Below are 14,742 nucleotides of genomic sequence, written 5' to 3'. Positions count from 1 at the left end.
CAGCCTGGCACCGTGCGTCCGGGGACTCGGATGGGGAGCCCACGGCGGACTCCGCCTGCCGAACCCCACCGCCATGCCCAGGGCCAGAGCGATTTCCTTACTGCGGGGGCCGCGGGCGGCCGGCTCCGAGAGACCGAGCCTGGGCTGCGGCTGTCCAGCCGTGCCGAGTCTCTCTGCACGGAGGCACACGGCTGCCTGCACCGCCCCGGCGTGTCAGAGTCAGAGGACCGGGCCCGGGAAGCCCGTGCGTGACAGCAAGGTGCCGAGTGACAGAGTGACAGACGGCTGGCCCAGCAGCCGGGCCGCCTGTGGGGGCGTCGCTCCGTTTGCACCTCCAGAGGCTGGTTCACGGAGGAGTCGGGGCCGCTCTGTCCAGAAGGGTCACCTGTGCATTTCTTCCCTTTGCTTAGGAGCCGTTCACCACCTTCTTCCTCAACGCCAACGGCGGGAAGTTCGACCATCCCGGCCGGACCTTCTCCTCCGTGGCCAGGTCTTGGAGGACCAGCCAGAGAGATACTTCTGACGTGAAGGTGGGCTCTTCTATTTGCTGATATTACTTTGATTTCGAAATATATTGATAATTTTTTAATTTAAGTGGGTATATAAGACATTGCATATAGCAGCTTTGCTCCATCATGTTTTGAAAGTATGTGGTACCTCCAGCCTAAAAGGACACTAAAGGAAATAATTTCAAGCCTCATAGAAAATGATCCGGGATGCTTTTGTATTGTTCAGTTAAGGTGCTTTCATTATTTCAGAAAATTGCTATCGAATTTAGATTGAATAGTCAGGGGAAGGAAAGAAAAGCCCATAAATTGGCATTCCTGCTGTTAACTCAATATTGGGCCCAGCCCATAAAACACAGCGGGAATCAGATCTGACCCCACTGTGTCGTATCGCTACAGCTGGCCCGGCTTGGGCTCACGCAGCCTGGGGCAGTTAATAAAGCATCAGTGACACGGCCCGTTTGAAGCGGGGGCTCTTCCCCAGAGCCCCGCCATTCCCGCCAGTGTGCCTGGGGGCCGCGCCGCCACGCGCGGCAGATGAAACCGGCACACGCCAGCCCTGCCTGAGCTCGCGTGGCACTAGCGGAGGCCAGGGCGTCAGTCTTCCGGGAAAAGGGGGAAGCGAGACGGCAGTTCTGAGACCGTGCAGTGAGTCGCACCGGAAGAGTGAAAACGGCTGCTGCGGCCGTGACCTCGCAGGGCCGCCGTCCAGCCGTGTGCGTGTGCTCGCCCGGCGGAGCAGACGACCCCGAAGCGCCGGGGCTGAGGCTGCAGGCACACGGCCGTGGTGGTGTGGAGGGGGCCTCCGCCATTCTCGGGGGGGCTTCCGGTCCAGTTTCTCAGCCGCTGGCGCTTGTCACGAGCTTGTGAATCAGAAATTACGTGTCAGGATGTTTTCTTCGTATCGACGGAATGCGAGTAACTCTATCAACCATCCCTCGGGGTTCTAATAAACCCCGCAGCCATTCAAGGAAACCAGAAGTCGCATTCACAGACACACAACGCCCGTTATGATATCTACCTCGCTGTTTCTCAACAGCATCGGGGGTCTTTCTGCACCGTTGTGCACGCAGGAAGCTGTCAACTGCTCTCTCCCCTCAGGGAGACGCTAGTCAGCCGAGGGCCGTCCCCGGGAAGCGAGGAGGCGGCGGGGCCGTGGTCCCAGGCCAGCCACCGCTGCCAGAGGCCCCCGCAGGGGCGCACCTGCCCGGGCCACAGCAGGATCCGCTCTCTCTGCCTGGGCCCCCGTGGTCTGCACACACGCTTCCTCCCTGGTCAGTCGGCAGGGCCTCAGGGCGGTCGCGGGAGGGAGCTGCCCTCGTCTCTGCCCTTGCAGGGAGGTTCGGGGGTTAAGCCGCATGGCAGGCGAAGGGCACACCGGGATGGCACGGAGGCTGCTGAGCTGTCCCCAGGGCTTTGCCCATCGGCGGGCATGCTGCCGGAGCTCCGCTGCGTGAGCCTGCAGTCACGCCGGCCCCTGTGACCAGCTGGAGGCATCGGCCAACCAGGGCGTTCCTTCCTCACCCGCGCGGCTGTGCACAGAGCCGCCCCGGATCGGGTGGCTTGAACGGCCACTTCCCTGCAGTGCTCCGCAGTCAGGCCCGGGTTTCCCCGGTGCAGTGTGTCTGGGGCCCGTGGGGGGCCCTGGGGGGGCCCGTCTGGGTCCGGCAGGGGTGTCCAGCCTCTGGGCGTCTCCGGGCCACACGGGGGGGAGAAGCGTCGTCTTGGGCCGCACGGTAAATACACTGTGACACGTAACCACAGAAGTCTCACAACGTGTTAAGTGAAGTAGGGGTTTGCGTTGGGCCGCACTCACAGCCGTCCTGGGCTGCAGGCAGCCCACGGCCACAGGCTGGACGGGCCTGGGAGGCCGCAGGACGGCAGGGACCACAGGGGCGGGCTGGCCCCCGCCTCTGCACACGGCCCTCCCAGGGGGGTCGCCGCCCTTTTCCGGTTTCCAGTGCGCACGGGGTGGCTCTGCACCAGACAGCCGTCCCCCAGCTCCTGCCCGGACACCGAACCCGTATGGCTCTGTGAGTCTCTTGTGGCGTCCGGGCTGCCGGCCCAGCGCTGGGGCTCCGAGGGAGGGGGTCCGCGGGAGTCCAGGCCTACGAAGGGGAGCGGCCCGGCTCCGGCAGCCTCTCCCGCTCAGCCACCGCCCCGCAGGGTCTCCCGGCCAGACGGCCGGACGTGTGGGGACGTCTCCCCCGGCACTGGGGCCCTGGGGCGGGGCTGCTGTGGGGCCGGGTCCCCTCGCTCCTCGGGGGCGCCCCCGCAGCCGAGATAGCCCTGCTGGTGGTGGTCCGCCGTGCGTGCGCGTGTGTGTGTGTGTGTGTGTGTGTGTGTGTGGGGCCGGCCCGTCTGCGTCTCGGTCCCTGTGCCCGTGTCACCGTGGTCCCTTCCTTCTGTTCTCAGTCCCAGGACTCCTGTCCTGCTAGATCTCCGGTGGTCCTGAGTGGCGTTGTCGTGTAGATGAGCCGCAGATGTGACGTGCTGGTGGAGGAGGCGGGTACCCCCGTTAGCTGCTCCACCACCGTGACCGGAGGCCCCAGGAGGAGCTTTGGTGTGCGCTCCTTTGGGCCGAAGAAGCCGCTTTCTTTGAAGACCTCAGTGTCTGATGGTCTTTCAAATCGTCCCTGTGTCACTGGAGAAGATGACAGCGAGGTTGACCGTGTTACACAAATAAATGCCCTTGTGCTTTTCACAGTATATTTTAAAGTTAGTTTAACTCTCTTGTTGGCATTTGAAAAGATCACTATTTTTCAAGGTGTAGATGGTACACATAAAAACGTACGTGTTTTTTGTTTTCCTTTTCCCCAGTTGACTTACAAGAAAGCACAACAAATGGGAACTCTGAGGGCCCTCACACCTGTTCACTCCTGTAGCAGAGTCGCTCTGAAGTGACCTGAAACGCACGTTAGACTTTGCACGGCACCCGCGTCCGCCGTGAGCCCAGCGGTCGCTGCCTTTCTCGGGCGCAAGTGGCTGGAGCTGGCTTTGCGTCCAGGTCACCGAGACCTGGCTGTGCGGGGGCACGCGTTGACATTACATACGTGTTACCGTGTTGTACGTTTCCTCTTCCCTGTGCTTATCCGTGGGCACAAACATAGTTTGTTTTGCCAAATTAAAAAGTAAAACTTAATCTTTTATAGAAATTAGGAGTGTAATCCCCAGTATAGTCAGAAAAAGAAGTAGAAGATACTACTACGTGATTTTTAACCAATACTGGCAACAGCTATTTCTGAATTTGGATACTTCATCAATAACAATCAGAATAGTTTGCTGAGCAGCATGGACTTGTAGATGTGTTCGCTTAGTAACGTTATCGTGAACGGTTATTGATTCTATAACTCATTTCTCTTAACTAACCTGTGGAAAGACTGGAACCCTTATAAAGGTAAAGTATCAAGCAAATCATTTAAGAGAAATGCGTGTCTCCTCTTCCTAGACTCTTATCTAAAGACGACTACATCAAGATGGAATAAAGGAATGGAATAGTACACTTATATGAGTTGTGTAATTCCACTCAGTCAAGTTACAAGTCAGTGGTTTTATTCAGCTGGTTTTAAAGTGGCTTCCCGTGCTGCGCTCTCCCCTGGGCAGGAGCTGATCCCGGAGTTCTACTACCTGCCAGAGATGTTCGTCAACAGCAACGGGTACCGCCTGGGGGTCCGGGAGGACGACGTGGTGGTGAACGACGTGGACCTCCCGCCGTGGGCGAAGAAGCCGGAGGACTTCGTGCGGATCAACAGGATGGTAAGAGGGAGGGGCTTCTGCCTGGGCCCTCGCCTCGGAGCAGAATTACTCCGTCGTTCTGTTTGCCTCGCATGCGCCTCCTGCTGGGGGCCTGGCCCGCAACCCAGACGCATGCCCTGACTGGGAATCGAACCCATGACCCTTTGGTTCTCAGGCTGGCACTCAGTCCACTGAGCGGCACCAGCCAGGGGCCCGGGAGCTAACTCCTGGTAAACGCTGGTAGCGACATGGGAAAGAGTGTGACTTGGAGTCTGGGAGGTTCCTGCTCTTGCACCTGAGCTCTGCAGTTCCCTGGTCTCCTTGTCCCGGGCAGCTGAGGGAACAGCTCAGGCCCTCACGCTTCTCACCTGTGACACGGGGATGCCTTGTGAATGTCTATTAGAAGTCATCATCTGTCCTAAAACTCATCTGCTTTCAGCACGCAACCTCCCGGTTTTTAGTGGATTCCGAGGTGCGTGAGCCCGGCGCTGCAGTCTGATCTGAGAGCGTGTCCGTCGGCCCACACGGCTCCCAGGCCACTGCAAGCCCGGGAGGACCGGTCTCCTTCCTGTCTCCACCAGCTCGCCTGGTACAGTCATTTCACGGGAGTGGGACCCATGCAGGGCACGCCCCTCCGTGCCTGGCGGCTCTGCTCGGCTCAGGGATGTGGCTCATCCACGCCTGAGTGCAGGCTGGCGCGTCCTTCCTCTACGGGCGCGGGGGCGCCCCAGCGTGTGGGTGTCTGTCCGTCACCGATGGACACTGGGAGGCTCCGCTGTTCGGCTCTTGTGAGCAGTACCGCTGTGCACACTCGAGTGCAGATCTCTGCGTGGACCTGTGTCTCACTGCTGCCTGGGCGGGGGGCGGGGGGGGTGGCATCTGTAGGTCGTGTGGTAACTGTGTGGTTAACTGCTTTAAGGCCTCACTTAACTGTCTTGCAAAGTGACTCTAGCGTCTCCCCACCCGCCCCCACCCCACCCCCGGCAGCGGTCGCGGGCCGGCTCCTCTCCGTGGGCACCAGCACTCGCTGCCGCCTGGCTTTGCAGCTAGAGCCAGGCCGGTGGGTGCGGCACCGCGGCTCCTCCCAGCTCTGGCTGCTCGGAGACTGGCGCGTCCGAGCGCCTCGTCATGTGTCCGCCGGACCCGACCCACCTACAGGTGTGTTCTGATCACACACTAAGTTGTGACTCGTTGTGCACACTACCTCTGTGTTCCTCGTTACGGAAAGAATTTCACGGGCCCCAGCATGAGCAGTTTTATTAACAGTATGGCTAACTGAGAGGGAAAAGGCAGTTGTCCTTCTAAACGCACGTTGCACAGAGAAGTTTGTGAATGTAGAGGAAAACAGCAATTCCTGTGGGTAAGAAATCCCCGAAAGCTAGTCTTTTGGTACAAAGAGAACCACCAAGGCCATAGGCTCCTGACGAAACCTGCGGAGGAACCACAGCGCCGCCACCCGGCTGCCAGAGGGAACGCAGCCCGGCCTAGCAGAGGGATGACGTCGTCCCCGACGCTCACGGCTCCAGGAGCACTCAGGAGCCGCAGCACGGCTGCCATCCCCAGCCCCACTGCTGCCTGGTGCCCCACTGCCACCCGGTTCCCGCCTCTCACACAAGGGGTGACGCGCCCTTCTTGTCCCGAGCGCCCACAGTGTCCCGTGAAGTGATTTAACTGTGCGTCTGCTGTCTTCCTGTTTCTCCTTCAGACGGCCAGCTGTCCCCACACCCGGCTGCCTCCGACAGCCGTCCGGTTAGAGGTGTGGTCTGCGACCTCCCGCGGTCCACCAGACAGATCGCCGGCCGGCCGAGGCCGTGCGGTAGACAGGGGTCAGGCCGGTGCTGACGGCGTTCCTAGAGGGAAGGCAGACTCGGTAGCTTTGACGGGAGCGACCAGGTCCAGGTTTGGGAGCCGCGTCCTGACACAGGAGGGACCGCCCCGCCCTGCGTGAGCGGGGCTCTTCTCTGCGTGGTGGGCACCTGTTCACACCCCCTCCACCTGGACGCAGCTGCCCTGGGGTGCCCCCGAGCCTCCCCGGTGCGCCTGCCTCCAGCATCTCCCCCACCTTCCCTGTGTGATGCGGGCTCTGGCCCACAGTGTCCACGGCCTTGTGGGTGGGACGAGACAGATTCACACGGACCCCCGAGTCCTGTGGAGAAAAGGGGCGGCACACTTTCAAGAGGGGAGGGGTGCGACCCTGGCCTTGACAGCCTTTTGTTGGCTTGCTGATAGCACACATCAGAGAAGGTTCTCATTCTTTATGCTCAGGTTTGCTTTGGGTGATTACCTTTTACAGAGAGCAGCGGGAGGGATATGCCTGATGACTTCTTACCGATGAACAAGGGGGAATGTTGCGAATGCAAGGGAGCGATCAGAGTGGCAGGTCTGGTTGCACTCCGTCCTTGGGGGGATTGGCACAGGCTTCAGGGAGTTACTTGAAAGACGTGCAGCAAGCGTTTGCTGCCTCGACGCAGGGTGAGGGAGTTTCAGCAAGAGCAGGTCTCAGAGCGGCCCAGGTGTACAAGGCGGGCCTGGTCTCCCACGGGAGCGGTGATCCGTGGGCTTGGCGTCCTGTGTGCCTCCACGTGCCTGTGGGCTTTCCCTCGGGGCTGGGCTGCATCTGCTGCTCCACGCGGCGAGCGAGCACGCACCACCACCCCGGCCGGGCTCCCCGGGTGCAGCCGTGAAGCCACCCGCAGCTGGGGCGGCCCACGGGCGGGGTCCGGCGGGGGCCCAGAGTCTCCGCCACTGCGCTGCCGTCCCACAGGCCCCTCCCCTTTAGTCTGAGCTTTGCTGACCACGAGGGCTTCCCTGCCCTGCTTTCTCCCGTTTCCAAATCTGAAGATCCCTTCTCTGGGAGACGTCCAGCGGCCTTAAAAAGCCACTGGATTCGCCTAAAACATTGCTCTAGTTCCTTAGAGATCCCATTCATTCCTCATGGTTTGGGGATTCGTAGACACCTTTAAAAGAATTTCTTAACAAATAAAAGAGCCTTTTCTGAAATTCCTCCCACCGCAAGCGCTGCGGTTACAAGCCAGTTTCAGTTTCGCTTTCTCTCCATCTGCACCGTTAAACCCTGCTGTTCCCAGTGAGAGGGATGTAGTGGGTCATCACGTGCTGTCGGTGAAAGACAGGGAGGGGGGACTGGAAATCCCAGGCACCCTAACCCCGCCTGTGGGTCTCGGGTCCTCCCCGGGCGTTTCAGACTGCGAGGGGGCTCGAAGCGCTAGCTGATCAACCTTTACATCTCGCTTCACAGGTTCCCTGTGCTCGCGCCCAGACCCGGCGCTGCACCTGCTGCAGACCAGGGTGGGGACCCTGCCCTTAGCCACCGCCCCCACTCCCCAGGGACGGTCTGGAGTCATCTCCATGTGACTGTCGACCGAGATAAAACGTGGCAATGACCCTCTTGTCGCCTGTGCCATTTTTTGGCCGTTCATTCTTAGTCATATATACTGTGCTGGAGCTTCAGGGACACCTCGAAAAGTCTCCTGAAGGAGCCATCACCCTGACACCTTGTGAGGTCGATGTCCTTGCCAGCAGTCCCCTGCTTGTCGGGGTGACAGTGGTCCTGCCCGGGCTCCAAGGTAGAGGCGGCGTGGCTTGAGGAGCTGTAGAAAGGGAGAAGGGAGCGCAGAGGGTGAGGAAGCATGTCTTCTAACTGGAAGCCAGGACTGTGAGGTCAGAAGAAAAGCAGATGTACCCCAAGAAGAGCGGGAATTCACCCCAAACCAGCAGCAGGTTCCAGCCCCAGCAGCCACGCAGGCCTGACTTTCTGGACCGTGTTTCCAGCCCTTCACCCCCAGCCCTCACCCTGCAAGGTCCCCTCCCCAGCCAGTAAGACCCCAGCTTAGATCCGAGGGCCCCGGGTCCCAGTGTTGCCAGCTGGGAGAGGAGAGGCCTGCCTCCCACCCTGCTAAGCAAGGACACGGCATCAGCTGACGTCCGGAACTCTGTGTCACACACGGGGTCTTAGACCTGGGGCGGACCGTGAGCTCAGTAAGGAGACCGAGACCCGGAAGGTGCTTACGTTCTTCCGAATTGGTGTTTCGGGTTTCTCTGCATATATTCCCAAACGTGGACTTGCTGGGTCGTGAGGCAGTTCCATTTTTAGTTTTTGGAGGTAACTCCACACTGCTCTCCACAGCGGCTGCACCCGTCTGCCCTCCCACCTACCGTGCACAAGGGTCCCCTTTCTCCACGTCCTCGCCAGCACTTGTTGTTTGTTGGTTTACTGATGGTGGCCATTCTGACAGGTGGGAGGTGGTACCTCCTTGTGGCTTTAATGGGCATCGCTCTGATGACTGGTGACGCTGAGCATCTTTTCACATGCCCGTTGGCCCTCTGTGTGTCCTCTTTGGAGAAGTGTCTGCTCGTTTTTCATTGGAGTGTTCGTCTTTTGGTGTTGAGTGGTGTAAGTTCTTCATAAATTTTAGGTATTAACCCCTCATCCAATGTGCCATTGGCAAATAACTTACATTCAGTAGGTTGTCTTTTTGTTTTGTCAGTTGTCTCCTTTGCTGTGCAAAAACTTTTTACTTTGATGTAGTCCCATTTTTTTATTTTTTCTTTTGTCTCCCCTGCCCAAGGTGATATATCAGAAAAAATATTGCTATGAGAAATGCCTGAGATTTTACTGCCTATGTTTCTTTCTAAGATTTGTATGGTTTTGAGTCTTACACTGAAGTCTTTAACCCATTTTTGCTTTATTCTTGTGTGTGGTGTGAGAAGGTGGTCTGGTTTCATTTTTTGCACGTACCTGTCGGATTTTCCCAGCGCCGTCTGCGGAGCAGACTGTCTGCACCCCATGCGCGTTACTGCCCCCTTCCCCGGAAGTCAAGTGACCCAAACGTGTGGGCTGAGTTCTGGGCTCTCTGGGCCGGCCCACCGCACCGACCCGTGTGTCTCTCACGCCAGAGCCGGGCTGTTTGATTACTGTGGCCCGGTCGTGCAGTTTGACGCCAGGTAGTGTGATTCCCCCGACTTCGTTCTTCTTTCTCAGGGTCGCTGTGGCTGTCTGGGGCCTTTGTGGTTCCACATGGATTTTGGAGTATTTGTCCTAGTTCTGTGAAGTACGTGATTGGTATCTTGATGGGAATCGGATTGAGTCCATAGAATGCTTTGGGCAGTGTGGACATTCTAGTGATGTTAACTCTTCCTGTCCATGAACATGGTATGTGCTGCTTAAATATTTGTATCTTCTTCGATTTTTTTTCAGTGTCTTACAGCTTCCCAAGTACAGGTCATGTACAGCCTTGGTTAAATTTATTCCTGGGCAGATTTTTTGATGCACTTGTAAATGGGACTGTTTTCTTACTTTCCCCTTTCTGATAGTTCGTTATCGCGATGTAAAAACACAGCTGGTTTCTGGGTGTGTGTTTTGCGTCCCGCTGCTGTGCCGACTCCGCCGGTCCGCTCTCGGCGTTTCTCTGGCGGGGTCTTCGGGCTCCGGTGCGGTGTCGCAGCACCCGCTGCCACCGCCGCCACTGCATCCGGCTCGGCGCCCTCGGGCCCGTCGGTGCTCGTGTGATCACCACCTGAGGTTCTGCAAGTCCCTTCTCTTCGAAACACCTGGTTCTCCCCAAAAGGCTTCATACCACTCGGGCTTTAAGAGAATCCCCAATAATCGATTGAAAGATGAAAGATACAGCCTGAAAAATCATTGTAAAATGGTAAAGGCAATTGAAACTTTAAAATAAATTTTCCCTCTTACCTTAAGAGAATAAAATACATGAATGCCAATTTTGAGCAATAAATTATTATTACTTATAATTGCTGAGAGAACTTCTACTGCACATAAATAAAAACAGATTAAATAATTTCCTCCTAACATGAACATGACCAGTCCAAGAACTGCCTTCTGTTTTATACACGTCTTACCTCTTATATCTCGTCTTTCTAACCACTGAGCAAACCTTAAGGCCAGTTACAGGGCTTGTTTCAAAGAATCTCTCCGTTCCGTGCCACTAACTACGTGTCCACGTATCAGAAACTACAGGGGTTTCACTGACCGCAGGGACGTAACCGCCCCTCAGAGACTTGGTCTCACATATTCAAAAGATTTACATTTGATAGGCGACTAAAATGCGAAGGATAACAACTTGTGTTTTCACGAAACTGCCGTGAAAGCTGCCCAGAAACGAATAGAACGTTGTGGTACGAGTCCCCGGCTCCGGCTTGGGTCTGTGGGGCAGTGGGAGGAGGCAGGCGCTGGGGTTGGCTCTCTGCTCAGCCGCAGCCAGGGTCCTGCCGCCTCGGAGGGCGGAGGAGCCCCGCGAGCCTTGCCAACGAGCCCTTCCCTCCTGCCGTGCACCCCACGGGCCTCTGCGTGTCCAGGGCCGCCAGGCCGACCCCCCTCGGCTCCCCGAGCAGTGCGTGCCCGGCCAGCCCAGGGAGTGTTCCTTCCTTCTGCCGCCTTCCCGGCTTTTCCTCGCCGGGACCATGCACAGCAGAAAGGGAAGATTTGGCCCCTGTCGTGGCCGCCGTCGGTGGCTCAGACTTGGAGCTGGAGGACGGGCTGCGGCCCCCGGGGACAGGCTCAGGGAGCGGAGCTGGACCCCAAACACAGAGACGGGGAGGTGCACAGCTGCCTTCCTGGCCCAGCCTCGCCGGGATGACCCCCGCCCCGCAGCGCCCGGCCCCCGTCACCTGTGCTGCGCTCCGGCCAGCACGGCGACGGGACAGGGCCCCGCTGTGTCACACAGGCGTCTGTGCCGAACCAGACATTTAACCTGCGTCTGCGTGGCCTCCGTCTCGCTGAAGAACACGTGCTGGGCGAGTGCTCCCGTAGCACAAAAGCCCACGTGTGGTCGGAAAGTATGGACGTGCTTCCGTGCCCATCCGTCTGTCGTGACTTCAGTGAGCACGAGCACTTATATAGTTTTGTAACATTGTGAAAGTTTCTTACTTTATACTGCCCGGGCAGTGCACGCAGGATTCAGTTCTTACGAAATAGGCTGAGACAAAGGATGTGCTCCGGCACATTTGCAACTTGGACCGGCACTGTCTTCCGCCGTTGGGAGGGGTTCTTCGCGGTGGGCCGAGAGCGCAGAGTGCCACCGCCGCCGCCACTCCCGGGGAAGCGATGCGCACAGTGAGGGTCTCCCCTCCTCCCTCAGCGCGGGGTCCGCATCCACAGGCGCGTCCTCGTTCTTGTGGGCCGTCGTGATGGCACGACACAGCACAGAAGACAAAGATGATACGATAAGAAGGGGTGATGTCATCGATTATAAACAATCAGTTTTATCGTCTCGTGCCAGCACGTAAAAGGCATTAATTAGCTGCATCTGTAGCAGCTTTTGTGCGTGAAGAGGAAAACTGCTCTGTTTCCGTCCGCTGCTGTTTTCGTGGCTGGAGCGGTAACGTGCATGAGCTGTCGCAGACTGGCTGGGGGTGTCCACCTTCCCTGACGACGGGCGGGGACTGCGCGGAGTGGAGGCCCGCTGGGAGGCCCGGGACAGCGACACAGACGCGTCCAGCGGGCCTGCCCGCGGGCTCCAAAAGCCCTGGGCTCACCTCGCAGGGAGCGGTTTAAGTTTCACTCGCCCAGCTGGGCCGGCGCGCCCGCGCTCTCGTGACAGGGCGACAGAGCGCCAGGCCCGGCGCTAACGTGATTACCGTCTGACCGCCCCGTGCGGGGAAGAAACAGAGAGTGTCTCCGATGACATCACCCTAACGCTGGGTCCATCCATCATCGTCATCCGCCCTCTCGTTCCTCCGGGCTTCCAGAGTGGGGGGCGGGGCAGGCGTGCGGAGCGCTGCGTCGGGGCAGCGGGCGGAGAGCCCCCAGTCCAGTCACGTCCGCTGGGGACGGGACGGCGTGGCGGCCCGGCCTGTTTCCCCAGGGGCCCGGCAGGAAGAGACCGTGGGCCCCGGCCTGTTTCCCCGGGGGCCAGGCAGGAAGAGACCGGGGTCTCCCCGAGGACACCGAGTGCTTGCTCATCTGCTGGCGGGTGTTCTCGAGGCCGGCTCCGATGGGGGGTGGGCGGTCCGGAATCGGGCTGGAGAGAGACGGGATGGTGCTCCCCTGGCGTGCGTGCGTTTCCGTGGGGTGTGCTTCTGGGGACGGGGAGTCCGTCTGGGCTGTCCCGGCGCCCCCTGCCGTCTGCAGCACCGCCCATCCGCCCATCTGGCGCGTCCCCGCCCGCCGCTGCAGAGCAAGGGAGCCAGCGCGGGAGCGGGCTCTGTTTCTTCCGAGGGAAGCCCTCCTTCCCCGGGTGCTCTCACAGCTCACGGTGGTTGGTGTCTGTGGCACGCCCCAGGGAGCCGGCCCCGGCCACCGCCTCTGACAGCGGCCCCGCCCTTCTCTTTCCCTGGCACTCGCCACCTCGGCCACGCGCTGCGTCTCCCGGTTGTCCTGGGCGTGGGCGGCTCCCCCCGCCGCAGTGCAGACCCTCTGGCTGCGACGTTGGTCTCTCGTGTTGCCCGCAGTGTCTGGGACCCAGAGTGGAGTCCGGTGCGGAGCGGACGGTCGTCACCACGTGTGGGATGAATGACAGAGCTTCTGTTCCCATGCCCCCTCTCACTTCCCGTCGTCTCCTGTCTTCCTTTCTCGTGACCAGTACGTCTTCCCGTTGCTGAGCCAGCCAGTGAGGATTTACTCAAACCCACGTTAGCGCCAGGTTAGGGGCCGTGGGACGTGCGGAAGAAGCGCTGGATATGGCCCATGTCTTTAAGTGCTTGTATTCCAGCTGAGGGTACAGACTGCAAGCTTGAAACAATTACGTGCTAATTGGTGAAAACCCCGATCCTTTTTATAGCAGCACTTTACAACCTGTATGCAAATCAGTTTTCACAATGAGTCCGTGCGTGCCCTCTTCCTGTATTAAACACGAGGGCCTGACGAGCTGTGGTGGGGGCTCGGACGGGTTCGTGGAGTGTGGGCCGAGCAGCTCAGGGAGCAGACATGAGACTGGAGCTGAGCAGGGCGGGCCTGACTTGGGGGAACGCAGGAGGGTGACACGGGGGAGCTCCCAGAGTCAGCGAGGACCCGACGGCACGTGCGCGCAGCGAGCGAGCGGGACCGTGGGCCTGCTGTCGCTGCTCACACCACGGGCGTGAGCTGGGACTCCGTGCCCACGTGGCAGAACACCTCTGGGGAGCTTATGGTGGCTTCTTAGGAACCGAAAAGGCCTTCTTTTTTCCGACTCTCTCTGGCGGCTTAGCACAGTCACTGGCTCCCATCTCGGCGATTTGCATTCATTTCCCGCCAGCTGGCAGACGCCTGAAACGGTCAGGTGACTCCGGAACTGGGTCGTAGCAGGGTCTGCAGTAGAAGGAAGCATGCTCTTTCTGCAGAGGCGAACTGGGAGATTTTAGGCAGAAAAATACCTGTGTATCAAAGTCTCTGAAATTGGGGCTGGGTGAAGAAGGTGGAGGGGTTAAGGGAAAAACTCAAGCCCAGACAACAGCACAGTGATCTCAGAGGGAGAGGGGGTGGGGTGGGGGCGGGGTGGCAGAGGGTGAAGGGGGGACAGATGGTGGTGGACGGAGACTCGACTTGGGCCGGCGACCACGCAGCGCAGTGCACAGACGGTGTGTCTCAGAATGTGCACCGGAAACCTACAGAATTTCATTAGCCAGTGTTACCCAAATCAGTTCAATAAGAAAGAAAAACTTAAATTAAAAAAACTAAAGTAATACCTTGACAGAAAACTAATGTTTAAAAATTGGGAATGAAATCATTGTAAAGTGACGTTAAAACAGGAACTTCAAATTATTTTTTTAAACACTGTCTTTGTAAGAAATCTGTTTGATACTGACATTTAAATCATATAGGGATGGAGCAAAGAGAAAGCTAAGCATTTAAGAAAGTTTTCTCTTAGGTTTCTGTTCTGCCAGCGGCCCTGCTTCGCCATTGGTGGGAGCAGAAGACCTAACATTGCAGATGAAAGACAGGACAGCGGAGAGCAGGTCCAGCTTGCTCGTGGAGACTTTTCTAAGCGAGGAGAAGGCAGGGCGCTCTGCGGGGCGGGGCGGACTCTCACGCTCTCTCCCGACCCCTCGCAGGCCTTGGAGAGTGAGTTCGTCTCCTGCCAGCTGCACCAGTGGATCGACCTGGTCTTCGGCTACAAGCAGCGGGGACCGGAGGCGGTCCGCGCCCTGAACGTCTTCCACTACCTGACCTACGAAGGCTCCGTGAACCTGGACAGCGTCGCCGACCCTGCGCTCCGGGAGGTAGGTGTGCGTCCCGTCGGGGCCGGAGGCCCGTCCCCTCAGACACAGACCCGACTTCCGTCTCTCCGCACTGGCTTCCTTTCAGCACCAGGGTTTCCGAAACACAAACCTGCCAGGTGTGGGGGAAAGGAGTGTTGCGTGCCGAAACCGAGCAGTGAGACCGCTCCTGTGTGAGCCGCAGACACGGAGAATGCGGTCCCACTCCCTCCCTTTATTCCACTCCAGCTTCCGCGCTGAGATGCCTAACGGCTCATGTGTGTTATTAACGAGACCTAGCTGAATATTTTAATACTCTAGTTCCCATAAAAACAATCTGCCAGCGTGTTTG

General features: G+C 58.5%; 1 protein-coding gene across 8 annotated transcripts in view; it reads left to right on the top strand.

The window, feature by feature from the left end:
• Positions 1-14,742, top strand: part of NBEA (neurobeachin) — a 449,525-nt gene that overhangs the window by 408,124 nt on the left and 26,659 nt on the right. For all 8 annotated transcript variants that reach the window (XM_036011183.1, XM_028526291.2, XM_036011184.1 and 5 more), the window contains 3 exons: positions 411-530; positions 4,110-4,262; positions 14,247-14,414. In XM_036011183.1, the coding sequence (XP_035867076.1) occupies positions 411-530; positions 4,110-4,262; positions 14,247-14,414 (441 nt within the window). The remainder of the gene's footprint in view (positions 1-410; positions 531-4,109; positions 4,263-14,246; positions 14,415-14,742) is intronic.

The sequence above is a fragment of the Phyllostomus discolor genome, chromosome 11 (genome assembly GCF_004126475.2).
Source record: "Phyllostomus discolor isolate MPI-MPIP mPhyDis1 chromosome 11, mPhyDis1.pri.v3, whole genome shotgun sequence".
Classification (NCBI taxonomy): Eukaryota; Metazoa; Chordata; class Mammalia; order Chiroptera; family Phyllostomidae; genus Phyllostomus; species Phyllostomus discolor.
Note: the sequence above shows the minus strand (reverse complement) of the source record. Positions and strands in the feature narration are given on the sequence as shown.